Source organism: Puma concolor, chromosome D1 (assembly GCF_028749965.1).
Source record: "Puma concolor isolate L17-30 chromosome D1, mPumCon1.1.hap2, whole genome shotgun sequence".
NCBI classification, from domain to species: Eukaryota; Metazoa; Chordata; class Mammalia; order Carnivora; family Felidae; genus Puma; species Puma concolor.
In genome coordinates, this window is record NC_141676.1 from 605,023 (window position 1) to 632,769 (window position 27,747).

General features: G+C 61.8%; 1 protein-coding gene across 3 annotated transcripts; it reads right to left on the reverse strand.

Annotated features, from left to right (window-relative positions):
• Positions 1 to 1,464: 1,464 nt before the first annotated feature.
• CHID1 (chitinase domain containing 1) lies at positions 1,465 to 27,747 on the reverse strand. Of its 3 annotated transcripts, XM_086676538.1 has the most exons (14): positions 27,592 to 27,657; positions 24,948 to 25,097; positions 21,111 to 21,264; positions 20,432 to 20,581; positions 20,040 to 20,172; positions 19,274 to 19,318; positions 18,697 to 18,803; positions 18,253 to 18,314; positions 15,408 to 15,500; positions 10,628 to 10,729; positions 9,915 to 10,070; positions 2,120 to 2,200; positions 1,834 to 1,876; positions 1,465 to 1,647 (listed from the first exon to the last, which is right to left on the reverse strand). In XM_086676538.1, the coding sequence occupies exons 3-14, from the start codon at positions 21,219 to 21,221 to the stop codon at positions 1,549 to 1,551; spliced, it is 1,182 nt and encodes a 393-aa protein (XP_086532664.1). In that variant the 5' UTR covers positions 21,222 to 21,264; positions 24,948 to 25,097; positions 27,592 to 27,657; the 3' UTR covers positions 1,465 to 1,548. The 3 variants fall into 3 exon arrangements, with proteins under 3 accessions (XP_086532664.1, XP_086532663.1, XP_086532665.1); XM_086676537.1 differs by lacking the exon at positions 24,948 to 25,097 and having other exon boundaries at positions 27,592 to 27,747; XM_086676539.1 differs by lacking the exons at positions 24,948 to 25,097; positions 27,592 to 27,657 and having other exon boundaries at positions 19,991 to 20,172; positions 21,111 to 21,252.

The following is a 27,747-nucleotide window of genomic DNA, read 5'->3' on the forward strand; positions in this document are numbered from 1 at the left end:
ACCCCACTTCCCCCGGGGCCCGCAAACTGCCTTGGCAGCCATGCTCCCCAGGGTCCCCACCCTCCGGCCAAACCCCACCTGCTGCCTGTACTTGGTCTCCAGATTCACTTTTCTCACCGTGGGCACCCCGGGGGTCTGACCTCAGGGCCCCTCTCCTGGCTCCCACCCCCCTTCACTGGTCCCGTCTTCCGAAGCCCCACTGAGGAGCTCCCCCCACGCACACCCAGTGTCTTGTCACCTGCCCGGCTCCACGCCCACTGATCCTGACATCCCGTGAGCCCAACTCCAGAGCGGACTTCCAGACACCCTACAACCCAGCACCCCAGCCCTGGCGGGGGGAGGGGACTGGCCTGTGCCTACAGCTCCGTCCAGTGCTCCTGCCTGTTGCCAGGGTGTCTGTGTGGGGCCCTATGTGCCGGTCAGTGTCCCCGTCCCACAAGCAGACAGGCACACGTGTGAACACATGCACACACGCACATACGCACCTGTGGAAGCCGGGCACATGGATTTCTGGTGCAACACTTCCCCCACCAGTCCTCTTATTCAGGCCCCACCCTGTGAGCAGGTCTGGGGGTCAGGAGTGGGGTAGCCGGCAGAGCCCGTCCCCCTGGAGACGGGGTTCCTCCCTAGGGCGGCTGCGGGAGGGGAGGGTGGCTCCAGCAAGGAACTGGAAGACCCAAGGCCCTGCCCCTCCTAACACACAACCTCCCCCTTGGGGCCCTTCTGGCTTCTCGTCCACCCCACGACCCCCAGCTTGGAGCTCTAAGCCCAAGGGTGTGAGGGAAACCAGAGCCGTGGGGCGGCCGCACACTCACACACGGCGTCTGGCCGGTTGGTCTGGGCGGGCAGGGCTCTGGCTCCGGGCCCTGGACTGTCATGGTTCCCAAGGGGTTCTGCTGCTTGGAGCCTACGAAGGTTAATTACCGGGGAGGAGGCGTGAGCAGCCCTTCTGGCTGGGGGGCCGGGGGGCAGAGTCTTTGGCTACCGGCAATCCCAGCATTTCTCCTGATGTTTCATACTGGGAGCCAGGTTACCCTGTGAGTGGAAACTGATCACACGGCCCATGGGTGCCAGAGGGCTCCCAGGGGTCTTTCTGTTGCCCCCGTGGGGTCCAGGGCCTCTGGGGACAGGAAGAACCTTTCTGAGCCCAGCTTTCTACAGCGACGCCTACACCCTTGCCGTGTGCAGCTTGGTAAGCGGACTGAGCCAGCACGGGCGGTGAGAGGCCAAGGCCCCTCTGTGCAGCCCTGGGCTGACGCTAGGTCCTACCAGGGGCCTGGGGTCCACACGTGAGAGGGCCTCCTGGTCCTGCCCCAACCTGGCCAACGGACCGGCAGCAGTGAGGGCTGGGTGGGAGGGGCCTGGGTTCTCAGGCACCGCCCCCCCCACTACCCCTCCCCACATCGCTCACGAGGCCTGGGTCCCGGGCCCCCTCTACCACCGCTCGAGGACCACAGCAGAAACTGAACAGAAAAGAAGAGTCTGTATTTTGCTTATCAACTGGTCACTCCACTGCTCAGGAAAGCACACGTCCGCTTGGAGCCAGGCCTAGAGCAGGTCGTAGAAGTAATCCAGGCCCTGGCCCAGCTCCCACATGGACACTCCGACGCCCAGCTCCCTGGCCAGCTCCAGCCGCACCTGCACAGACTGCAGGCCCCGGGAAGCGTCAGCCCCACCTCTCACCCCCTGGCAGCCCCCCACCCCGGCCGCCAGGGAGTAGCAGGTCAGGCCCCGAGCTGACCTCCGCTGCTCACCGAGGGTAAGGGTCACTGTGGGGGGAGGGGTGTGGTACCTGCGCCCCCACCCCCAGCACAAAGGCGGGCCCGTGAGTACCTTCAGAGTTGGGTAGAAGACGATGTGCCTCCCTCCGCGGCTTCTGCAAAAGGATGAGCCTTCTGCCTCTGCCCACCTCAGCTTCTCCCAACCCCACCCAACGTGGAAGTGTGGGGTGCTCCTCCCTGTCAGCAGAAGCCTCAGGTCCTGCTGGAAACGCTGCCCCACGGGTCCGCTCCTTGGGCCGGATCAGCCCTCGGGGGCAGGGGTCGAGCGCAAGGCCCTGGGGCCCTTGGCCAGCCTGGGCATGCACAGCCCTCACCTAGGGCCTCCTCCGGACACTCACTTCTTGTACTCGAAGAAGTGTTCTGCTGCCTGGCTGTCCCACATGATCCGGGGCCTGTGGTCCTTCAGCATCTGGATGTACCTGCAGGGAACCGGGCACAGGTGTGGGAGTCCTCGAGACAGCCTGACACCGGGAGGGTCACGGTGGCTGAGGCTGTCACAGTCGGGCGAGGACCACACGTGTGCCCCGGACACAAGTACAGGAACACAGGATGGGGCACGGGACACTGCCCCCCCGTGAATGTGCACTAGGGGTGGGGGACGGTCAGAGACGCGACAGATGGCTCCGATCTCAGGAGCCTGTGAGCTCACTGCTCTGGGCTGTGCAGGTGGGAGAGAGACTGCACCAAGGGGCTGGGTGTCCTGACCAGGCCTCTTGCTGTGACATCTGCACCATGAATGTCCAAGTGGACAGAGTGAGGGCACCTGCACTCAGGGTGTGGCCTCTGTAAGGTACACGGAGCAGACCAGGCACGCGACTGTCCTGAGCGCCACAGGAAGTGTGCGGGGCATTCAGGTCAAACCACAGGCCTCTGAGGAAGAGCGGGCCTGGGGACAGTCCCCGGAGGTCCCCAGCCCAGCTCTCTGGGACCAGCAGGCAGGGGCAGTGGTTTCCGTGCCCTTCCGGAGGCCAGGCTGCCCCAGCGTTGCCTTTCTTGCCATGGACAGGGCTGCCTCACACCCACAGCAGTCCTTTCTGACTACCAGGAGCCAGGGGCTTGAGACTGCGCCCCCCGGCCCCCTAGACGCATGCAGAGGACAGGTGACTTCCCAAGGTACTGTGGGGCCAGGAGGGCCGGGCCTCCCAGTAGCGGGTTCATGAGTGCCCCTTGGCAGACAAGTGCCGGACAGGAGGGGACGGGTACCTGCTGGCAAGGGGGGCGCCTTGCAAGTCCAACCACCTAACATTAGCGGATTACCCTTAATTAAAACAAGGTTCTCGGTTCGCTCACATTATTTGCAATTTTTGGTCTGAGGTCTCTGTGAGAATCCAGGACGTGCAGGGCAGAGCACGCAGGGCCAGACGGGAGGGTGTGTGTGTGGGGGGTAAAGGACAGGGCATTTGACCCAGGCTGCCCCTGAGTCCCCAGGGTCCCAAGCCAGGGTAGTGGGCAGATGCTGCAGGATGGGCCCTGGCTGGGGGGTGGAGGGCACGGAGGCTGGGGTCGCTCCCCTCTAGGTGACATGATTGGGGGCACACAGGACCCCGTGCTCACCTTAGTGCAGCCCCAGGGACACAGAGAGGCCAGTGGGGAGCAAACCCTGGGGAGGGCACAGTTGGGCACAGACCAGAGCTGGGAGGGGAGGGTCTGAGAGGGAGAGGAGGCAAACGAGGAGGTGGGAGCCAGAGAGAGAAGCAAGCGGGGAAATACTTCAAAAGTGAGGGCGGCAGCATTTCCCCAAACTGACCCAAGTGAGCCCTCAGCCGCACACCGCACGGCTCTGGTTGCAAGAACCGCCCAGACCAGGCGAGCCCGCAGACAGAACGCAGACTGGGGTCGCTGGGGTGGGGGTGGGGGGTACTGCCAAGAGGGCCCAAGGGTGCTTTTTGGGGGAGGAAAGCGTGGAATTTGAGGTGCTGGCTGCACAATTTTGAGACAAACGCCCCGGCACCCACCCTCTGAAACGGCAAGTTTATGGAGTGTGGAAACCACCCCCCCCCCAAAAAAAAGGTACAAGACCTAGCCTGAGGGTTCCAGGAACGTCAGGGAGAGAACATTCCTCACCAGGATGAGGACATTCCTGGGCCTTATGGGGGAGCGGGGCGGGGGGGGGACAGGGACACCCATGGAGACCAACCAGCAGTGGCTCAGAGAAAGGGTCCGACGGAAATGGCAATGAGGGTGCACGTGTGCGGGACCACCACAGAGGGAGGGGGGTGCCTCCCACCCCAAAGGAAACTGGCATGTGGCTTCTCACCTTCACCGGTGGGACCTGAGGTCTCCCTGCACTCAGTGCAGGAGCCCTGCCCCACGAGACCAGAGGCACAGGACGGGCTGGACCGAGTCTAAGCCACCCACTCGTGCCGGACCCGCCCACACCCCAGCCTTGGGAGGGGTCCCTGCCAGCCCAGACCCGACCTCCCATTGGCAAGGGGGCCTGATAAACACACAGAGGGGGACCCACGTGCCCAGTGGCCTCTCCTTGTTACTGTTCCCACTGCCCACTGCCGCCAGAGTCCCCCGAGCTGCCCCCGCCCCCACTGCCCCGGCAGCTATGTCACTGGGGCTGGGCCCTTGCTGCGTCTTCTCGGGCTAGATGTGGACGGGGTAGGGTCTCCCTGACGCAGGCCCGTGCCATGAGCCGCTCCTCTGTGGGTGACACGAGGACCCTCGCCTGCAGGCCCCACCCACAGGCAGCAGGGCTCCTCCCCAGCTGCCTTTCATGGGCTAGGCCTGGAGGAAAACCTCCAAAGTGAGACAGGCCCACAGCAGAAGACCCCTGGGGAGCCAAGCAGGGACAAAGGCAACTCTAAAGCCAAGCAGGGCACACAAGGAGGCCAGGGCTGAGACACAAGACCAGGGCGCCCGGAGGCAGGACCTAGCAGAAGGAAAGGAAGATACAGACCAAGGCGCGAAGACAGAGAGAAGGCACAGAGCCACAGGAAGGCGGCCGTGAGAAGCCACCCAGGGAGGCCGCCGAAGGGAGACCAGGCACAGGACAGTGACACCCACGGAGCAGGCATCCCCACGAGGTTCCCCGACAGCTCCCTGCCCACAGGGCCTCACACAGACCTGCTGTCCTCAACTGGGGGGATCTGGGTGCCCAGCACCGTCGTCTGCGGCTGGCAGGTCACGGGGACTGGCCTCACTGGGAAGCATCCTTCCCCGAGCCCCTGGCACCCTGGCTCTCAAAGAGACTTCCAAGCATGACCCGCCCTTTCCGGACCCAGCTGGCTGTGCTCCAGCTGGGGATGCCCAGGCAGGGGCAGGAGATGGCCCAGCAGGGTGGGGATTGCCGGCCCGGAAGGTACATAACAGGGGCCCATGTGGATTGGTGCCGGGTATCTTGTGGGGCCAGGCTGGGCCTGCCAAGGAAGCAGGACAGCCTCTCAGGAGAGGGGCTTTGCAGGCACGGGGACCCGCAGACGAGCACCTAGACTCGTGCTACCTCCTGGGGCGTTTCACAGCTGCCCAAACTCCCTGAAGTTAGGGAGTGAGCAGGCCATACAGAGGAGCCTGGACACGGCCAGGACAAGGCCCACGTGTGGCCCAGGGATGGCCAACAGAGACTAGTGAGTTGGGAGGGAGGGAAACTCAGGATGTGAAGCAACAGCCACTGCAGACTGGGGCCCCCTGAGGTCCCTTTGGCGGGCACAGAACACTAGCCTGGCTGGCAGAGGCCGGGAGACCACACGCCGGGCCTGAGGGGGCTGGCCTCCTGCCCCACCACGGGGTCCTGGCTCTGTCTGAGGCCGAGCAGATGGTGAGGCGGCCGATCCCCCACTGCCCTGGAAGAGGCGGAGGACACCTGCCACAAAGGGCCAGGTCTCCGTGCCGGAGCGGCCAAGACAGGGAGGGCACGTAATCCTGGAGCAGGCTGCAGGGGCTTCCGTCAGCGCCAAAGCTGGAGAGAGCCTGAGTGACCGTGGGGCTCACCGGCGGCCTACACCTGGCCCGATGTCACCTGCATGGGGAGCAGGGCCTGCCGCAGCAGGTTTCGCGGGGGAGCGGGGGAGTGGGGGGGGGGGGACTGGCCAGGGTGGCATCCTGGTGAACTGCATTTCTAGGGTGCTGCTCCTGAGCCCTCCCCTCCCCCCGCAAACAAAGGCATCAGTGTAGAGCCAGCTGAGCTCTTCCGTCTGGCTCGCTGGATCAGAGAGACCTGATGAGGGGCATGTGTGTCAGGCCTTCCTTCCCTGAAGGCCAGGAGGACTGCCCGCAAGAGTCAGGCTGTGGGCAGAGGACCCCCACGGGGGCCCAAGGGGTGCTTCACTGTTGGCGTCCCTGTTGGTGTTGCAGGGGTCGGGGGCACTTGGGGGCAGGGGGGCCTCTGCCGGGTGTGGGGAGAAGGCTCACACCACATTGGGGCCAGCGTCCATCGCCCCATCTGGGTGTGTCCTCCGTTTGCAGCAGGAGCTGCTGTCATTCTACGACTTCCTTCCTGGACTGCAGCTCTCACCCTGGGACTGGCCTGTAGGGGAGGTGACCCCTCTCCAGGCTGGGCTCCCCTCTCCTGGAGGGGGTGGCCCTCCTGATCCCCCTCAGCCCTGCAAGTCCTCCACGGGGCCAGCTCCCTGTGACGTGAACCCCAGGGAAGGTGCTGCACCGGGAATCGTGCTCCGCTTGAGACCCCGCTTTGGCAAAGGTCCCCCATCGCTGAGTCTGGCCGCGTTGGGGGGCCTGTGGGGAGTGGCCTCGTGAGGGCTGCGTGCCTGCCCCTCCCCCACCTTGTCTGGGGCCGAGGCTCCCTCCTTAGAACAGCAGCTCTCTCTGCCCTGGGGAGCCTGTGCCCTGAGGCCCTTTGACCCGCAGCCTGAGGTGGCCCGGGGGATAAGGAGAGTCCCAGGAGCCACCATCAGGATGGCAGAGTCTCTTGCCGGGTCTCAGGGCACCAAGCCGGGCCCCATTCTACAGCTCGGCAGGAAGGGGCCTGGGGTGGAGAAGAACACAGCCGGGTCCGTGCAGGGGACCCTGGGGCAGCCCTCCACTATGGCCCTCCCCGGAAGCAGACTCGACCCCTCCTCTGCTCCAAGTCCCCAGGCGAGGCAGCGCCTGGTGCCCGGAGGCTGTGGCACTGACCCTCTCTGCTTGCCACAGGCCTCTCATTCTGTGAGGCCCCTTAGCCCCTCTCTGTGGGGCAAACCCACCAGGTAGGGCCTGTGAGGTGTGTAAGCCGTGGCCCTGCTGAGCGGAAGCTGGGGGCTGGAGCTGCTGTCTGCTCGCGGGATCCTGGGAGGCGAGGCAGGGGAGGGGGGTGAGCACTCACACCCCTGGGCCGTGTATGCGGGGTTAACAAGCCTGACACTCCACCTGCCATCGTGCTGCAGGGCCAAAGTTTAGTGAATAAACAGTAACTCTCCACCCTTCAGGTGGGGACAGAGATGAACAGTGTCCCCCAGATTCCTATGTTGGGGTCCTGACCCCCAGCACCCCAGAATATGACTGTACATGAAGATGGAGACTTTACGTAGGCGATTGAGGTAATACGGGGTCATCGGGGTGGGCCCTGATCCCAGGTGACGGGGATCTTTAGGAGAAGTGGGGATCAGGACACAGACACGAGCAGAGGTTTGACCCCGTGAGGACACTGGGAGAGGACAGCCATCCACACCCAAGGAGAGAGGCCTCTGGAGGCCCCGGCCCGGCCCACACCTGGACCTGGGGCTCCGGCCTCCAGGACTGGGGGACGGTGACCATCTGAGGTTCAAGCCCCACGTGTGGTGTGCGCACGGCAGCACAGGTGGCTGAGCGGCACCGCAAGGCTAAGTCCCCTGCCCCCCACAGGCCTGGGCCAGCGGAGCCCGAGGCTGGAGCAGAGGCGGGTGGGGGCGTGGGGGCCCTGCATGATGCCTCCCTCAGCAGCAGGGGGTTCATCCTCCTACCCCTGGCTGACCGGTCGGCAGCTCCCTGGAATCCTGGGGCCCGGTGCTGGGAGCCCGAGCTCTGGATGGGGCTCTGCCCACTGCCTCCTTGGGCCAGGCACCCGGTCAAGGCTGTGGGGAAGAGCGGAGACACCAGCAATGCTTCTGGAATTTTCTCAGCAATCCCATGTCAGAGAAGTGCATTAGGGGACCCGACCAGAAGAACAGATAGACAGGAAGGGGGAGCTCTCAGGGAGGGGTGGCCGGGTGCCGAGAAGCCCACTCTGCTGTTGGGAGATGGGGCAACGCCCCAGCGATTGGCCAGGCACCACAGCAGCCCTCCCGGAGCCGGGGAGCTGCTCCTCGGCCTTCTCTCCCCAGCTCCTGCCATTCACGCCACATCCACACCGTGTCCACACCACTTCCCAAGGCCCTTCTCAGCAGAGAGGGGCAGATCCAGGTTTAGGGACACAGAATGTGCCCAATGCCAGGGGCCAGGACAGGCGTGGGCAGCACAGACCCCAGCACCAGCTGTGTACCCAGAGGACACGGTCCTGGCCAGGGTGACCACTTCCAAGCGTGGCTGATCTCGGGGTTCGTGGAGGGGCCGTGGAGGGACAGCTGAGGTGAGGGGTGGCTTTGGGTCCTCATGGGCACTGTTCCTTGTCCTGGAGGCCCAGCCCACAGAGCAGGAGGGGCCTAGAGGAAACAGAAGCCCCCCAGCCCGCTGGGCAAGTGACTGGGAGCAGCCCCTTCAAACCCACGAGTGCAGTCAAGGGCCAACCAGGCAGCCCCCGTCCCTCCACCGAGTCACAGCGACGGGAGCAGCCACGGACGGCAGCCCACCCCCCGCCCCACCTTGCCTGACAGGCCGTGTGCCTGATGGTGGCAGCCCAACTGGTGACCCACAGAGACCCCCCCTGCAAGGACAGCAGGCTGCAACAGGCGTGCACCCAGGTCACAGCGTCTGGACCCGCTCTCCATGGCCGGCTCACACGGTTCCCTGGCACCCGAACAAAGATTGAGAAGATTCAGCGCCAAGGCGCCCAGCGCCCAACAAGGCAAAATTCACAATGTCTGGCGTCCCACCTAGGGGCCCCAGTCTGCAGAGCTTGGGCCAGTCGGGAGCCTGGGAAGGAGAGCCACCAGCTGAGCGGACCCAGGACGGGCCTGCCTCGGAGTGCGACTGTCACAGCCCAGCCCACACGTGCAAAGTGCAGGACACGCGGAAAACCCAGTGTGAACTTCAGGATGTGACGGGGAAGCACAGGCTGCAACACCACGGAAGGCGCGACAGAGACACCAGTCAGCACCCCTGACAAGGCCGACAAACATCCCACAAAAGGGAAAACAAAACGGGTATCGGGGGCAGGAGACAAATCAAGTGACCTCACCCATGCTTGAGGGCCCGAAAAAGAAGACAAAGGGACAGAAAAAAACATTTGAAGAAACCAGCCAAGAATTTTCCAAATTTCACGAAAAGTACAAATACACAGGTCCCAAAAGCTCAATGAAAACCAAGTGCAAAACACATAAAACCCCAGGAAAGCGCGTGATAATCAAATCCCACCGGGCGTGGCGGGGGCAGTCTGGCTGGACAGGACAGCTTAGAACCACACCCCTAGCAACAGTATCTTCCAGAAAACCAACGCAAAACAAAGCTGAAAAGAATTCGATACCAGCCAGGGCACCTGGGTGACAGTCAGTTAAGCATCTGACTCTTAATTTCGGCTCAGGTTATGGGTTGGAGCCCTCCGTCGGGCTCTGTGCTGACACCGCGGGGCCTGCCTGGGACTCTTTCTCTACCCCTCCCCTGCTCACGCCCTCTCTTTCTCTCAAAATAAATGAAGTTAAAAAGAAAAACAAAAAAACACCACTAAGAAAAACAACTTTGATACCAACGGACTCGAAAGGCAAGAGACCTCGGGGGCTGTCGGGCAGCAGACGATGCCAAGTGCAAGTGCGGATGTGTATGAGCGCCTCTCAGGCCAGGCCCACGTGCCCCTCGCTGTCGGGAGGTGGTCTGCGTGCCCACGGACGGGGGGTGATCTCAAGGCGGGGGTCCCAGCCGTGGTGCTGGGATGGGGCCCCCAAACCAACAGGCTCAGAGGCTCCGCCTACAGGCACCAGGCGTGTGGGGTCAGACTGCCCCAGGCCTTCTCCCTTGCTCTAAGCCACCACCTCCAGGAGACACACAGACCCACCGGAATGAGGGTCAGGGGTGCAGGACAGCACCGGAGGTCACCCACGTAGTGGGGAGCCCTGGGCTCACCTGGTTCCGACGACAGGCTCACGGGCATCCCTGGAGGCTGCGTAGTCCATGCCGTAGAGGTTGAGCCCCAGGAGGATCTTGCTCCGCCACTTGGACTTGGGGTCCAGGACCTGGACGCAGGCTCGAACCCAAGACAACGGTGCATTGGGACCGGGCCTGCAGGGGTGAGAGGGGAGAGGGATTCAGCAGCAGGCAGAGGTGTCAGGCAGGGGCAGGATGGGAAGGAGGGTAGCAGACAGCAGGCCTCCCACAGTGGCTTCCAGCTGGACCCGTGCCGGCATCTGCTACGCCCGGGGCCTCCACGGGGGACAGAAACGGCAGTGGGCAGCACCGTGACATGTCTGCACCCGAGGCTCCCTTCGAGGCAGTGACCCCCGCCCACGGGAGCAACTTCTTGGCAATAAGGAGGGTCCGGTGCCAGCGGCCACTGTGCTGGCACAGGTGGACAACCCAGGACGGTGGTCCCGTGAGGGCTGCCCACTGCCCTCTCTCACAGGCCCCCAAAACGTGAAGGCTGCCCAATGCAGGGGCAATTGTGGGCTTCGGGTCCTCTGTGACCCTGGAGCCAAGAGCTGACGGCGGCACGGCCCCAAGCACGCCGGCAGGAAGCCAGGCCTTGTCCCTCTGAGTGTCCAGCGTCCAGGCCCCAGAGGAGGCAAGCACCTCTGCGCCAAGCCATGGAGCTCACGGGGTCCCTTGGTGCCCACACTCACTGCTGCGCTGTGGGGTAGTCATAGGTCATAAGGCTGAAGCCATCCAGCACGGGGGCCAGCTGCTCGAACTCCTTGTGAGTGAACATGCCCAGCTGGTCAGTCCTGCAGAGAGAAGCATGGCTGCCACTGCCCACCTCTCACAGCCCAGCTGACACCTGAGTCCAACTGAGGACAGAGCCAGCTGCCTGTGGGGGGGGGGGGGGGGAGAGAAGGGAGAGCTCCCAGACCATGCTGCTTCCACCCTATACCCTGGGAGGGGGGCAGTCACTTTCCCTGCAAGGTAACTTGTCACTCAGTTATAGGACAGCGCCCACAGCAGTCAGGGCCACATTCCCAGAGCAGGGGTGGGCCGGGAAGATCAGCAGGTCGAGCCCAATGTCGAAGGTCAAGCAAAGGCTCATTTCTCTCTCTGTCCCCGCCCTCCATGCCACGCATCCAAGGGCGCCACGAGATCAGCCCAGCTCCGGGACAGCCCCATTCCCACCGGTGGGCGTGGGTGCCCCAAGTAAGCCGAGAGCCCAGGTGGTCCATCGTCTAGCCCACGGCTGTGCCCACAGCAATGCTGGAGACTGCAGCATCCCCAGGAGGACTCTCCACCTGAGACAGGACCCCCCCTTCTCAGCCTGCACCCCCAAAACCCTGGTCAAGCGTGTCTGCAGGGACCTCAGTGATGGTCATCCCTTCCACAGGACCCTGTCTGAAGGCCGCCCCACTCCAGCCCAGAGCAAAGCTTCTCCAGTTGCCTTTGGGGGGAGCAGCTAGGACGCCAGGCCCAGGCCCCCCAGAGACACAGGGCACCTGCAGGACCTGAAGAGAAGCAGAGCCAGCGGACGATGGCCTCACAGTCCCGACTCTGATGAGCACCAGACACAAAGGGGCACCATGGGATGCACCTGGAGACAAATACTTTGCTGGGCAACAACAGCCATGCTCCCCAATGGCCACACTTGGGACAGGCCCCCGAAGTGGACCAGAAGATGCCAGGTCCCACCAAAAGAAGACAGGCCATGGGCAGCCATGTGAATATATCGTGTACCCTTCGGGCCTTGGCCTGGAGCACCACAAGAACAGTGGGTGCATCAGCTTTAGGAAAACGCTTCCCATTTCAAAGGCTCACCTGTCTCAAGGTAGGACATTCACTTAAGGACCCATGGACACCTAGGTCCTGCCATTTCTGGATTCAGTGGCTCAGGAGGGAAAGCAGGGCTGTGGGCTGCTGTGGCATGGTCCAGCAGGGGGTGCACCCCTTAGGCCCATGTCTCAGTTGCTGCAGTACCCAAGGGGCTTCTGGGGGGCCTGGCACCTTCCCTGCTCCACTGGGAGAGGGGACCCACCCAGGTGTGCAGGGAAGGCCAGCTTGCGGCAGGACCCAGGCGGGCATGAGGCCCAGAGAAGTGAGCTGGGAGAAGGCCCTACCAGACCCGCTTTTGTGCCCGCCACTGCTCGGAGCAGACACTCCTGATGACAAGCCACGGGGGACAGGGAGCTATAGGTTTTCAATACTCTGCCCTAAGAAGTGCACAGTTTAGGGAGGACTGCTGAGGTCTAGAGCAGACTGACTCCTTGAGCCTCTCCTCCTTTGCTAATTCCAGTGGCTGCCCTGTCAGGGGTGGTTTCTAGAAGCTTCATGGAGTCCATCCACAGCCTGCCCTCCCCTGTGCCCACCATACCCTTCCTGGGTTATCTAGCTCTTCCGGGCTGGTCCTCCATATGGTCGCCTGCCACAAGCTGGACTCCCACACCCTCCTGGGACGGCCCTGGTCTGCAGACGCTTGTTCCCAAATCACTTTCTTCCCAGCGTGGGCATTCCTCCTTTCTGGAAGGCTGAGACCCCACAGCTGCCAGCAACGAGGCAGGAGGGCACTGCAGATGAGGGGTGGGCCCAGCAAACCTCGTGCGGCCCTGGCCTCCCTCTCAAGGCTGCCAGATGGCGGACATGCAGTGCGCCTCTAGACAGTTTCTCCTGGACACTGACATCACTGGCCTGGATGGGGGGTGGCCCACTGTCCCACCTGGGGGTCTATCTTCTGCTCAACCTTCTTCCTGGCAGCTCCCTTCTGTGTGCCTCTAGGGCCTTGTCCCTCCCCCAGGACTCCCAACCCTCTGTCCCTCATTCCCTCCCGCTTCACCCCCACGTGGTGGACACCTCCCTCCTTCATCACCCTGACTGGCTGCCATGTCGGGGGCTGAGCCCCATTGCTGCAGTCACCCCCACCTCTCATGGGGCCAAGTGGTCTCTTCTCCAGAAAGGGTCCTGTCCTATCTCCCCAGTTCTCAAACCCCCCATGGCCCTGTGCAAGTAGCTTGACCCTCCACCTCCCTCCCCTGCTGGTATCTTCCCCTAGACACCACAAATCAGCCACCTACCAGCGGTCAACCTCAAGTCCTCCCCCTGACCAGCCCTCCCCAGGCTGACCCTCCCTGGGGTCGGTGCAGGCTCTGTGAATGGCCACTGGCTCCCGCCACCAGCCACGCTGCCCAGCCCCTGAACACCAGCCACAGAGCTGCCCCCATAGTAGCCCTGATGGGGCACCTAACTGGTGACGTGTGGAAGGCGGGGTCACCGTCCACATTCTTGCTGTTGGAGCACGCACGCCTGCCCCCTCCACGGGCCCGGTCACCCAGCCCCTGCCTGCCTGTCGCCTACTCAGCCCTGTGGCTCTTCCTCCACCCGGAGCTGGTGTCTCCACCTGCACGTGAGGCTGACGAAAAGTTCCAGAGTACCAGGTCTGCTGGAGGCAAGGCTGTGACCTTGAGGGCAGGGCTCAAGGTCAACATGGCTACCTGAGCCAACAGTCCCAGACATGGCCCACAGCAGGAAAAAGGCACCGCAGACTCCCTCCGGGAGCTGCTGTTCTGTGGGCTGCAGCCAGTCCTCTGTCGAGAATGCCAAGAGGCACTGGGCTTGTCCGTTAGGGCGGCCATCTGCGAGCGTGTGGGGTAAACGCCAACAAGATGGACGAGCTCCTGTGGGGCACCGCCAGCCGGAGCCTCGGGGGGAAAGGCTGGGCTGGCTCACAGCTGGGACAGCATAGCCCGTGAGCCCATCAGCGCCCAGAACCCCCCACCCTCAGTGCTGGCCACGGTCCCTCCCTCTGGGAGGGCCCCCCTCAGCTGCCACTGTCCTCTCACGGTGGCTGCAGGATGAGGGGCCGGTCACGCACTTTCTGCCTAGGTGCCAGGAGCCCAGGTAAGGTAAGAGTAAGATGCCTGGGCACAGAGGGCACCAGCGGGAAAGCCAGGCCCGGGGTGGCCCCTCAGGGGGCTCCAGCCCCTTTACCTTCCCACAGTCCAGCACACCCTCTGAGACCCTGCGCCACACATGCGTCAGACACTGCCAGGCTCTGGGGAGGGGTGGGGGGGTAGGGGCGCTGCAGGACTGGGTAGCACCTGCTCTTAGCCTAAGATGCCCCCAGCCTCTAGGAGCTTACCTTCGCCGATAGCATCTCCTGCACCCATCCCACAGATGGCTCCTGAGCCCAGAGGACAACAGGGTCTCCACCCGGCCAAGTACCTCCCACCCCCAAACCACCCACAGAAACTGGGAGACCCAGGAAATGGGCACCAAGCACCTATAGCCATGCCCACAGGCTCTAGAGAGTCTGCCACTCGGCCTTCCCAGGGCACGAGCTCCTCTTCCAGCCCCAGGTCCAGCTCCAGCCTCAGAGTCCCAAGAGCCCACCCCGGGGCCGCCCCATGACACACGTGCAGCCCCCACATATTCACAAACATGCACACACACTCTGCGTGTGGGAGGAAGGACAGACAGGTGGGGCTCTGGCTGGGCTCCCTCCTGGGCTGAGCACTACCCTCCCTGCTCCGTGAGGGAGATGCCGGCCTGTGGGACCCTCCCCACCCACAGTGGGGCCTGGGGACACAGGTGTGAACCTCACGCCCACTGCAGCCCACCCTGATGGACCAAGGACCCTGAAAGTGTCGGGGGGAAACTCAGATGGCAGACTGACGCCCAGGAGATGCAAAGGGCATGGGGTACCACAGCCCTAAACCACGTGCCCAGGCCTCGGGTGGCATGCGTTGGCTGCCAGGGGGCATGAAGGCCAGGCAGGCCTGCCCCCAGGGAACATCTGTCTCAGTTGCTGGAGTGACCCGCAGACTCCGGATGAGCGTCAACTGGCACTTCTACGAGCCCGTCAGCCTGTGAACCATGGCGGGACGTCACAGGCCCCAGAGGCCCACCCGTGCTGCTCCCGCTCAACAGCTGGGTGGGCCAGCTGCTTCCTTCCAGGGCAGCAGGTGGGAGCCCAGTGGGTACCTGTGGGCTGAAGGGCTGGGCTGGCAAAGGCCAGACAGAGGCCCCTGTTGGTCCCGCCTGGGCCTTTGTGGTCCCCTCCCCAACAAGGCCCTGCCATTTGACCCTGGGTCTGCCCTCAGTCCTCACCATAGATCTGGAGCCTCTCTGGTGCCCAGCACTGGGTAATACCCTGGGCAGAGGGGCCATGGTCCCAAAAACTAGGGCCTGGGCGGCTCCACCTCCCTGTTCCCTAGGTTCCAGAAGGGTTGCCCTATTGGGCTGGGAAGGGGGAACAGTCAGGCTTTGGGAAGGTGCTGTGACCACAGCCCTGACCTCTCAAGGGCACAGCAGGTGTGGACTCGTCCTAAAGCTCTACACTGTGGCAAGACTACACCTGACAATGGGAGTATCTATAAGATGCAGCCCTTCAAATCAGGAACTTCCAGAACCTTCCAACATTTGGGAAAAGGGTAGCGCGTGCCCAGGGGGTTGACCTGGGTCCCCGGCCACAGCGAGCATGGCACTTACCCGGGAGTGACGGCCGGCGGGATGACCAGGATGGCCAGCAGCCGGGCCTGGTGCAGGGCTTCAGCCAGGTGGGTGAGCATGTGGATGAGGCCCCTGCAAAGAACCAGGAGCTCAAGAACAGGAAGTCAACGGGTTTGACCCAGACCCGCTACAGGGCAGGAGCCCCGTCATGGGCACCAGAGGCCCTGTGCACTTCACACACTCGAGCACCAGGGCAGCCCAGCAGGCCCCGTGGGGGTCACCTTCCACCCGAAGCGGGCTGATCCCTGGCCTTCTGTGCCCAGGATCACCCTGAGAATGACATGAGGAATAAAGGGCTGTCTGGGCAGCACCCCATCACATCTCCCAGACACACCGTCTGGCCAGGGGGTGACCTGCTGGTGGCTGGGTCAGCCCAGGCCATCAAACACTCAGGACCGGAACACTGAGGGCAGCTCCACCAACCAGGTCTTGTGCTGAGGGGGGAGCCCAGCCCCCTCACGTGGCCACCCTCAGCCTGGAAGACACAGCCGTCTGTCCCAGGCAGGGATGCACCTCCAGTCCTGGGACACACAGGAGGAGCACCTGTGGGTAGGTGTCATGTGGCACTCTCCACTTGTGCCTGGACATGTCTCAGCAGGGAGTGGGCCACCAGATGGGCGACAGGGAGGGAGGCGGTGCCATGGGCTCCTCCAGCCCCTAGAGTCACAGCAGGGATGCCCAGTGGAACGGAGACTAGCGCAGCTCCAAGCATCACCTGGAAGCGTCTGTCAGGCACCCCAGTCCCCCTCATGTCACCGACAGGTTCTGGGATGGCCCCATGCTCTGGGCGTTCACTCTGGCCTGGCCCTGCCAACACTGTGAGAGCACAGCGAGCCCTCCCCCCAGAGGGTCCGGGGCACTCTCACTTTCACCGGCCCCCCGTGTGGCCAGGGCATGGCGCCCAGTGCCCACCTCCAGGCCCCACCAGCATGGCCCTGGTGGTCTTGACGGGAACGGGTGGTCACTGACCGCCAGACCGGGCTCAGTGGAGGTGATCCCTGCTACCATGGTGACTCTCCCAGAAGGAGGCAACTTGGGCTGTGGTCAGGCTCACCCCTGGGGAGCACATGCTTCCATCAGCTCTGCCAACAGCTGTCACATTGAAGCACAATCACTGTCACTTGCTCTCCTGGCTTTCTGGATGGCCCCGGGGCTGCATCTTTGTGGGACGGAGAGGGTGGTCTCGTGCCTCTGGGGCAGCACCCACCAACTGGGAACCTACAGTCACCCCTGTGCTGGGGAACAGGCCTGCCACACCCTGGGTATGCATGGAGGGGACCTGGCCACTTGCTAGGTCTGGGCATCATCCCTGCCTGCTCTACTGGCTCAGGTCACTTGCTCTTCCCCACAGGACTTCTGTGGGACACGGGTGTCACGGAGCTGCTCTGCCACTGTCCCCATCATACACAAGCCATGTGCCCCAGAGCATCTGCCACAATGGCCTTTCCAGGCTGACCTTTGCAGAAGGAAACAGTGCCCTTGGACGCCTAGTCAGAAGCCCCAACGAGGGTGACAGGTGGGGACGGCCTCATGAAATGTTCCCATCATGCCTCGCCACAGCCAGGCCCATTCCATCCTGGGAGACGGCTCCCAGGTAGCAACGTGCCCACAGCCATCTGCCAGACTGGCTCCTCTCTGCCCTACTCCACCTGGCCCCCTGCCTGCCCTGCCAACCGCCCCCTCATCACATGCCTGCTACATCCTGGCTGTGCCTCAGGTAAACCCCCTCCCCGTGCTGCGAGCCCAGGCAGAATGCAGCTGTCTGGTGAGAAGCTGAATCAGAAGGTGATGGAAGGTCACCTTGGTAGGGCCTCTGCCCTGCAAAGATCACAACAGATCCTTGGGAGGAGAGGTGTGTGTTGGGGGCGGGTGGGGCGTCTGCCAACAGCCAGAGCCCCTGATACGCTGGCCCTGTGCCAGCTCCCGATAAACACAGCAAGTCACTCGACTCAGCTCTTGTCGTCTCCATGCGTCGTCCTGCACAAACTGGGCCTCAGGGCCCTCCCAGGGCTAGGGGCTTGCACCCAAGTGGGGTGGGAGTCACAGCTGCCCGGACAGGCCCGCTGCTGCAAAGCTGGGCAGGGAGCCCCAGACACAGGCCAGAGCCAACAACACGCCCTCCCCCTGCACGTGGAGACCAGAGACCGGCTTGGGGACACCATCTCTGAGTGGGCAGAGAAGGGACTGCGGCCGCAGGACAGGAGGGGGGACGCCTTGCGGGGAGCCCTAGCCCAGTGTTCGCTGCTGGGGAAGCAAGGGCGGGGGGGCTCAGGCTTTGAGCTGGGACTCCTTCAGGCGGGGAAGTGGGGGGAGGCCGCTTTCGGAACTGCCGGTGGCCGGATGCCAGCCTCTGCCGCCCCCAGCACCACACAGGCCTCCCCACCGCTCTGCCCCCACATCCCCGACAGAGGCAGGCAGTGGCTGCCGCAGGAGACACTGCACCACTCCCCGGTCACTCGGGTGCCCCTGTGAGGCGCGCAGGCAGTGTCTGTGGGCCTGGGCAGCCGGCTTTCCTCCCAGATGACTCCGCTGCCCGGCTGACCGCTTTTCCTTGTCCCCAGGAAGGGTTTGTGGGGCTCAGCAGAGGCATCTGGGCTGGTGTCACCGCCCAGGCCCCCATCTTCCCATAGGGTGCTCTTGGGTGACGTCGATCACGTGGCCTTTACCACCCACACAGGCGTCCGGGCCCTCAGAGCAGCACGGTCAGAGCCAGACGCTGGTCCCTGGCTGTTCTTGAGGTGCTGTCCCTGTCCCCCTATGATGGCCCTCCCTCAGTCCTCCCTCCAGGACACTTGGGGGCCAGGAGAGGACAGAGCCCACTCACGTGTGCTTTTGGCTCAGCAGCTGGCTCCAGACCTCCACCACGAAGCCGTCAAAGTGCTGGCTCTGAAAAGGCACAGGGCAGGTGAATGCGGGTCCGATGACGCTGGTGGGGACGGGTGGGAAGGCAACGCGGAGCCAGCCACCAGCACCCATGCAGTGAGGTCACGGCAGGCCCAGAAGCCCCTCTTAGAAGGAGGCAATGTGGGGGTCCCCATAGGAGCCAGGAGCAGAGGGGCCAGGTGCTCACGTGTCTTGTCCCCTCACACGCCTCCTCCCCAACCCCAACCCTGGGGACCTGAAGAACCAGCAGGGCGGGCGCCCTCCCAGGAGGGCAGCTGGCCGTCACCCGAGGGAAGCCTTCCTGGCCCAGGCGAAGACCAGGGCAGCAGGCCTCACCCCAGGGGACGTCTGTGGTCAAGGCGAAGACCAGGGCAGCCGGCCTCACCTTGGCCACCTGGACGATGGTCTTGCCCAGCTCCTCTACCTCGTCCTCGCTGTCCAAGACACTCCCAAAGTCCTCGTGAGTCCAGTCCTCGAATAGGAGTCGGGGCACTTGGGGGACAGACCCGCACACAGATGGTGACCCTTCTGTGCTTGGCCCTGCCCCCAGAGCGACCCTTGGCCATCAGAGCAGAGTGAGCACACGGCTAGGCACCCACAAGGCCTGGTGGGGGGAGGGGGGCGGTAGGTGGTACTGACCTCTTCCCCCTCACCCCCCACGTCCCCGAGTGCCCGGACCCCCAGCTCCTTCAGCAACTCGCTGCCTGGCTCTTGCTGTACCGTCCTCCCCATCGGAACCCCCCCCCCACCCCTGCCATGGCTCCTCCTGCTCGGCCATCACCTGCTCCTTTGCTCCAATCCCCACACCCTGCTAGTCCCATCTGCACTCTGGGAACACCCTGGCCAGCTGCATGCTCCAGGACGGGTGGGGCTGATGTCATTCTGTCTAGTCCTGCCAGGGACACACACGGTGTGTGGCTGAAGGGCCGGGAGCCCCGCCAACCCAGGCCCACCAGACTTACCTATACGTAAGCCCTTGGCCTGTTTCCTGACTGCCCGCATCCACCCTGTGGGACAGGGAGAGGACAGTCGGTGCAGGGACACAGCCCCTTGCCCGCATGAAGACCCAGCCCACCCCCAAGGAAGAAAACGCCGGGCCCCATGCGACGGGGGTGCAGAAAGGCAGAACCAGGAGAGAATCTGCGGGTCCAGCCCCCTCCTCCTCCCACTCCTGCCCCCCCCTTCCCCCCCTCCTCCCTATGCAGAGCAGTCAGGACGGGTCAGACCCCTGGGCCAGTAGGGGGGACATCGTGGCATCGGCCCCATCTGGGGAAAAGTGGCCTCCAAGGGGGCTGGGACTGTTTCTCGGAGCTGAGGGGGGCCTGAGGCCCCAGTCCCAGTGCTACCCAGTGTGTCCTCGGGCACTGCCCTCCCAGCATCGAAGAGCGGCTTCGGGGCTCAGATCTCCACAAGTAGCTAACGCACCCTCTCTCCAAACCCGAAAGGGGGACAGTTAAGGGAATTCGGGTGCATGCTCACGGAAGCGGCTGCCGTGGCTGTCTCGACAGCCACGCCCTCCCAGACACCTCCTCCCTGGACTGGTGTACAAACTGCCGAGGGGAGCAAGGTTGTGGCCGATGCCAGACAGTTGTCACACTGACACACACACTCAGCTCCACACGCACTTCCAGACACACAGAATCACATCCTCGTGCTCGCACACACAGACGGGCACTCACACCCTTGTGGGCCCTCAGGACGAGCACAGATGGGCAGCAACGTGAGAACCTTGGTCCACGTCGTGAAGGCCTGTGACTTCGAACATCTCTCGACCGCGCCGCTTAAGCTGCAGCCACACGGGCGAGATCTGCGTGAATTTGCCCCCGAAGACCTTTGCAACATCATAGCCATGGCTGTTCCACTGGCAGAAAATGGAGAACAGGTGAACAGGCTTGCAGCTGGGGACAGAGGGCCCGTGAGACACCTCTGCAATGGGACACCACAGAACCGCCTGTGCTGTGCAGGACAAGTCCCAGAAAACCCTCGGCATGACTCTCACTTCTTCGGGAGGCCTCTCTCCCGCTGCACCTGCACGGCGGTAGCCCAGGGAGGTGAGGACAAAGACCCCAGTGGCCGCCTCGCCCTCGGGACCTCCCCATCCACCCCAGGGCCTGGCTTACTGGAGTGACGTAGCCCAGGACGTCCCCAGCAAAGTGCCTCTCCCGGGCCTTAGGTGAGCAGTAGCTACGATGCTCCAGAACCACATCCTCAGCCCTAAGGTCCGTCACCACCAGACCCCGGTCTTGGACCGGCTTCTCTGAAAACTGGGTCTGAAACAAAAGCGACGGGAGAAGGTGGTCAGGGTCTGTCGTCAGGCAGGACACGGGGCCCTGAGCAGCAGCAGCGGTCTTCTCCCGAGCCAGGCACCACGTCCTGGGGTCAACATGGTGCCGCTGACCAGAGCCCACCACACAGGCCCACCCTTGGAGGCTCACTCTCCTATCCCAGAAAAATGGCGCAAGGGCACAGTGCATCTCATGTCCGATCCGTTCGACCGCTGTGAACATCACAGAACTGCGCCAGGCAAGACGAGAGAGCGCAGGCACGGGAAAAAGCAGAGGACGGGTGAGGGCTGAAATTTGGGCCGGTGGGGGAGGTGGGCACACCCTCAGCCCCAGCACCAGAAGCCGCTCCCTCCCTCCCAGGCCATCCGGCCAGAGCCCCTGGCAGCGCTGGCCAGCTGCCAAGAAGGCCAAGGCCCCAGCATCCTGGCTCACAGACCGCCCCATCACAGGCCTTGGCGCATGGCTCCCGTGGGCAGGAAGAAGGCACGGAGGGCCAGCCCCTAACCACGCTTACCTTCTCCAGCAGTGTCTTTGAGGCGGCCTTCTTGGCATCTGACTTGGACAGAGTAGTATGAACAGAGCTGCAGGCCAGAGCGAGCCAGAGTGTGCTGAGGAGAGCCCTCATGGTGGCAGTGTCACAGTGCAGTCCGATCTCGGGGCCCAGGGGGCTGCAGAGAGAGCAGACCACATGACCACCAGCAGTGGGGTGCCCCCTCTGTCAAATGGAGCATCCAACGGGGCCTGGGTCCTCGTGGCACTGGGCCAGGCACTGGCCTCAGGGCAGAGCCCTACCCTGGGCAGCCCCAGTGGCCTACCCAGCTTCCCGCACTGCTGCGCCCCTCGTCCCTCTCAGGTGCCCCAGAAAGGGGCCTCCCTACTGCTAGTCAGCCTTCCCCGTCGCCTCAGCCATCCAGGAAAATGGTGACTGCCCTCCACCAACCCAAAGAAATTGGGCTACTGGAAGGGTTAAGCGTAAAATAAGAACCACAGAAAGGACTAGAAGAAAATATGTAACTCGGGGCGGAGAAGGCTTTTCCAAGCGTATCCGCAATGATGGAGGTTAGGAAAGAAAATGCCAACAGATTCATTACGTCAAAATGTGACACGTTCAGAGCACCTGGGTGGCTCAGTCAGTTGGGCGTCTGATTCTTGATCTCAGTTCAGGTCATGATCTCACAGTCAGTTTGTGAGTTCAAGCCCTGCATCAGGCTCTGTGCCGACAGTGTGGAGCCTGCTTGGAATTCTGTCTCTCCTTCTCTCTGCCCCTTCCCCCACTTGCACTCTCTCTTTTTCCAAAATAAATGGATGAATTTTAAGGAAAAAAAATGTGACACTTTCATTTAGGAAACAAAAAAGAAATTTAAAGCAATAAACCAGAAAAAAAAAATTAGAATATACTTCACAACACATTTCTACCCATTATCTACCCATAACAAACAAAGAGCTCTTATAAGTCAACGACACTCCAATAAACACCCCATTATAAAAGGAAAATGAAGAGATACATTCGTATGTCCTAATGCACAAAAACCCCTAACTCTATAATACGCAGGTACCTCATACATACGTCCTATCGTAAAGACACCCTGTAAAAAGGAATACCCCAGAATAGAAATACTCTAATACAGATATCTTGTAATAAAAATCCCATAATATAGAAGTACCCCATATTATACATACCCCAAAATACAAAAATACCCTGTACTACAGAGATGCCTTATAATAGACAAGACACCCCGCAACACCCAGAGATGCCCTGTAGTAAGTACGCTAAATACTCTGTAATACGCAGAGGTGCCCTGTAATACAGAGATACCCTGACAGATCCAGAGGTGCCCTGTAATATATGGAGATACTCTGCAATACCCAGAGATACTTTGTAACACCCAGAGGTGCCCTGTAATACCCAGAGATACCTTGTAATACCCAGAGGTGCCCTGTAATACAGAGATACCCTGACAGATCCAGAGGTGCCCTGTAATGCACGGAGATACTCTGCAATACCCAGAGATACTTTGTAACACCCAGAGGTGCCCTGTAATACCCAGAGATACCTTGTAATACCCAGAGGTGCCCTGTAATACAGAGATACCCTGACAGATCCAGAGGTGCCCTGTAATACACGGAGATACTCTGCAATACCCAGAGATACTTTGTAACACCCAGAGGTGCCCTGTAATACCCAGAGATACCTTGTAATACCCAGAGGTGCCCTGTAATACAGAGATACCCTGACAGATCCAGAGGTGCCCTGTAATGCACGGAGATACTCTGCAATACCCAGAGATACTTTGTAACACCCAGAGGTGCCCTGTAATACCCAGAGATACCTTGTAATACCCAGAGGTGCCCTGTAATACAGAGATACCCTGACAGATCCAGAGGTGCCCTGTAATATACGGAGATACTCTGCAATACCCAGAGATACTTTGTAACACCCAGAGGTGCCCTGTAATACCCAGAGATACCTTGTAATTCTCAGAGATGCCCTGTAATACCTAGAGGTGCCCTGTAATATGCAGAGGTGTCCTGTAATACCCAGAGGTGCCTTGTAATACCGAGGTACCCTGTAATACACAGAGGTGCCCTGTAATACCCAGAGATAACTTGTAATTCTCAGAGGTGCCCTGTAGTACCCAGAGGTGCCCTGTAATATATGGAGATACTCTGCAATACCCAGAGATACTTTGTAATACCCAGAGGTGCCCTGTAATACCCAGAGATACCTTGTAATTTTCAGAGATGCCCTGTAATACCTAGAGGTGCCCGGTAATATGCAGAGGTGCCCTGTAATACCCAGAGGTGCCTTGTAATACCGAGGTACCCTGTAATACACAGAGGTGCCCTGTAATACCCAGAGATACCTTGTAATTCTCAGAGGTGCCCTGTAATACAGAGATACCCTGACAGATCCAGAGGTGCCCTGTAATATATACGGAGATACTCTGTAATACCCAGAGATACTTTGTAACACCCAGAGGTGCCCTGTAATACCCAGAGATACCTTGTAATTCTCAGAGATGCCCTGTAATACCTAGAGGTGCTCTGTAATATGCAGAGGTGCCCTGTAATACCCAAAGATATCCTGTAATACCCAGAGGTGCCCTGTAGTACCTAGAGATGCCCTGCAATACGCAGAGATACCCTGTAATACAGAGGTGCCCTAAGCCTGAGAAACAGCACCTCAGCTTCACAAGCAATCAAGGGAACAGACACTCAGTGTCGGGGAGGCCTAAAGAGAATGAAGCTAATGGCGTAACCTGGGCAGCAGCAATTCTCCCAAGCTCTTCCTGGGAATTCAAGTTGCAAAAATCTTTTTGGATGACAATCTGGTTGTAAATACACTTTCCAACATGTGTTTCCTGTTACAAATTACACTTTGAGGGACTTCCCCACTTATGTGAAAAATGCACGAGAAGGTTCACTGCCACTCTGTTTAAATGGTAACACACATTTCCCTACATGAGAATACCGACAGACGCTGTGAGGCTTGCAATGCACTGTTGGTGCAAATGCTACAAAATGTAAACACACACACACACACACACCACAATCCCATCTTTACTGAAAAATTCCTGTGTATCGGGTGCCTGGGTGGCTCAGCCCATTAAGCATCTGACAATTTTGGCTCAGGTCATGATCTCATGGCACTGGGATCGAGTTCCACATCGGGCTCTGCACCTCTCTCAAAAATAAGGTTACGTACACACCATACAGAAAGTACGAAAGGGGACGCTAGAAGGTAAGTGAGCAGGCTATTCGGACTGCTGATCATTCTGATTTTGGCGTCAGCTGCTACTTTTTGGCTTTCCTGCACTGGACTTTCAGGAGCTGTGCAGTTCACTTTTGGGTTCTGCCCCCACTCCCAGCCCCCCGCAATTCTACTTCATGGCAGTGGAGTACCAGGCGGGCCCAGACTGGCTGGGGTCTTTCCCGAGGCTTTAAGGTGTGCAGGTGTTAAGTGTGCTGGTTGAGAGACAGCCCCTTCCAGACCAGCTAAGGAGCCACTTGGTGGCAGAGCCAGAGGAGACCCAGCAGGTCCTGGGGAACCAGCCCAGCTTCCTGCCCAGCAGGCAGGCACGTGGCCTCTCCCTCTGACTATGGGCATCCCTGGGGTCACCAGAGCTCTAGCCAGGCAGGGCGTGCCCTGTCAGGAGCTGGCAAAGTCAGGCCCTCTGCAGCACTCACCCCTTGATCCCCTCCACCCCGTTGACCTCCTGGCCAGGAGCCTGTTTCTACCCCTCCAAAGCCCTCCTCCCTGCTTCACAGAGCAGCACAGCAGCACAACTTTGGACTGTCACTTCCCTGGGCAGGTTTCTACACTGTGGCACCTGATACACCTACAGCATACCTGCGTGGGGCCACCTGGGGTGGCCTGGGGTGAGGAGCCCTGGAGGTCCCTCCCCACGAGGCAGGGAGGCACAGACAGCTGGCCCAAGGGCTTCGCAGGACAGAAGGGACAAAGCCGTGCAGAGGTGCAACAGGGGCAGCTCTGAAGGGGCTATGGGGAGGGAGACAAAGACCAGGTCAGACTGCCATCCTCTGCCCCCTCCCAACCCCTCCCCAGCAGCCCCTCTGCTGGGTGACTTTGTGGTATCAGAATCATCAAGGACAACAGCTCCTGCCGCCCTCCCTTCTGGTGACAACAGCTCGGACTTGGGCTCCCTCAGTCAGAGCAGGGGCGGGTGGACAATACTGATCCAGTCAGGCTGAGACTACGGCCACCAGGCTAGGAGGGGCTGGGGCTAGGAAGCCCAGCCACCATGAGGCCAGAAAGGAACCTGAACCAATGTGCTTCCAGAACACAGGCCTTGCACAAGGGGCTGCAGAGCTGGGGTGGGTTCTACGCATGCAGGGACGCCTGTACCTGCTGGCCGAGCCACAGGGAGTGGGGGGGAGGCCCCCCATTTTTGACCCCAGCCCCTCTGGGTCTGCTCCATGACCTCAGGCTCCTTCTCAGCTCCAGGATAGAGGTCTGGGTCGCTGAGGATGGAAGGGGATGAGAAACCAAGCGGGAGGGTGGTCCTCAAGCAATCCACAGTGGCCCAGGGTGTGCCCCAGAGGCCTTCTCGCCCTCTGTCCACGGCCTGCCACCCCGCCTGCTGCCCACCCACCCAGAGACCCTTCGGCCAGTGACTTGCCCGGCCCCTGACCTGAGGAAAGGGTGGAGATGGGGCCAGTCTGGGGAAGGACGACGGACCCCGCCAGCCTCTGTGCACAGCGGAGGGGAAAGTGGAAGGGGAGCCACACTGAGCTCAAGGCCTGAACTGGCACTGCCACACCATCCTGGCGGCAACGCGAGCAGGCTGCTCACGAGCGCTGGGGACACAGCGTGAGCTACCGTGACACGCGGGGGGCTCAAGCGGCAGCAACGCCCGGCCCCCTGCTGTGCAGCGTGGGCCCGGCCACCCTACCCCACGCCTGCGCCCCCTTGCGTCGGTGTTTCTTCCACACACACACCAACGATCTCTGGGAGGTGCGGGTCCCACAGGGTGCGGTGCGTAGCGACCCCTTCATGTCTGGGTCGCCCACAGGGCCCTTGGGAGGCAGGGGTCTCAGATCTGTGCTAACAACCGACAGCCCCACTATTCCAGGGGCTCCGAGCTCTGGGAGGACTGTCAGCAGCATGTTGACCAAACGACGGCGAATCACAGCAGTGACTTTCAGGTGGTTTTTGAGACCCAGGGTAAGAGTCGGCCGCGGCCTGGTGCACGTGTGCACCGGGGGAAGCCGCTCATCAGAGCTAACCCTGCTCCGTGGCGCATGCACAATCCCTCTATTTCATTTTTAAGAAACGGAGATTTAGGGGCGCCTGGGTGGCTCAGTCAGTCACGTGTCCAACACTTGATCTCGGCTCACGTCGTGGTCTCAGGATTCATGAGATCGAGCCCCGTGGCGAGCTCTGCGCTGACAGCGTGGAACGTGGTTGGGATTCTCTCTCTGCCCCTCCCCCTGCTTGTGCTCGGTCTCTCTCAGAATAAACAAACATGAAAAAAAAAATTGATTTTACCATCAAGTTGCTCTCGCTATTCAGTGGTGTGCAGTTTGAGAACCGCGGACTGGTGGCGCCCCGGGGGGCGTGATCTACACGTGGCCGGACCACGAGCCAACTTGCTGGCTTACAGAGTGCTGCTGTTCCCCGGGGCAGGTCACGGCCACACCAGCCGTGGAGCCAACCGCATTCCTGGGCGAGGGTGAGGGCGAGGGCGAGCACGCTCTGGGGAGCGAAGGCCGCGGTGGGACGACCACAGCCCTGGTGACATCTATTGACATCTATGGACCACGTGCTCCGCGTCGGGGTCTCGGACACAGGAACTGGGGTTCATGGCGCTCAGAGATGAAGAGTACATGGCGCGTGGCCACCGTGCCACCCTAACTCAACAGAGCTACGGACACAGGACCCCACCCGTGGCTCGAGGTCCAGTTCTGCCACCAGCCCACCGTCCACGAGCCACCTCCTGCGTGGAAAGTCTACAGCTTCCAAGACACCGGGCTGAGCGAAGAGGGGTCCAGCCAAGTGCGCCCCAACCCAACCCGCACAGGGACACCTGGCCCGCGCTCCGGGGACGGGGCGGCCGCCACCCTCGGTGTCCCCCACCTCAGCCACACCGAGCGTGCTGGTCACACTCGCTGCCTCCAACTCGGGCCCTTACTCTCACGCCCTCGTGCCCAAATCTCACACCTCCACTCGCTCACACACCCGCTCACACCTGCCGTCTCACTCCTGGCCCACACTCACGCCCCCCCACCCGCTCACACCTGCTCTCACCCCCCCCACACCCACCCCTCACACTCGCACCGGCTCTCACACCCATCCACACGCTCACTCCCACCCCTCACACCTATCCCCCCACACCCACTCTCTCACACCCGCGCTCCCCCGCGCCCCCGGCGCGCCCACTTCGCGGCGCGGAACTGAGGCCGTGCGAGGAGGAGGAGCGGGCGCCGAGACGCGGGGCGCGGACGCCACCCCAGCCGGCCGCCGCGGGGCTCACCTTCATGTCCCGGAGGCCGGCCGGACCACCCTCGCGCGCGGACGGAAATCGCTCGCAGGCGCCGCCGGAAGTCCCGCCCCAGGACGCTGGCGCGACGCCGCCGCGCACGGCACGCTGGGCCGGGGGCGGGGCCGAAGCCGGAGTGGGGGGTGGGGG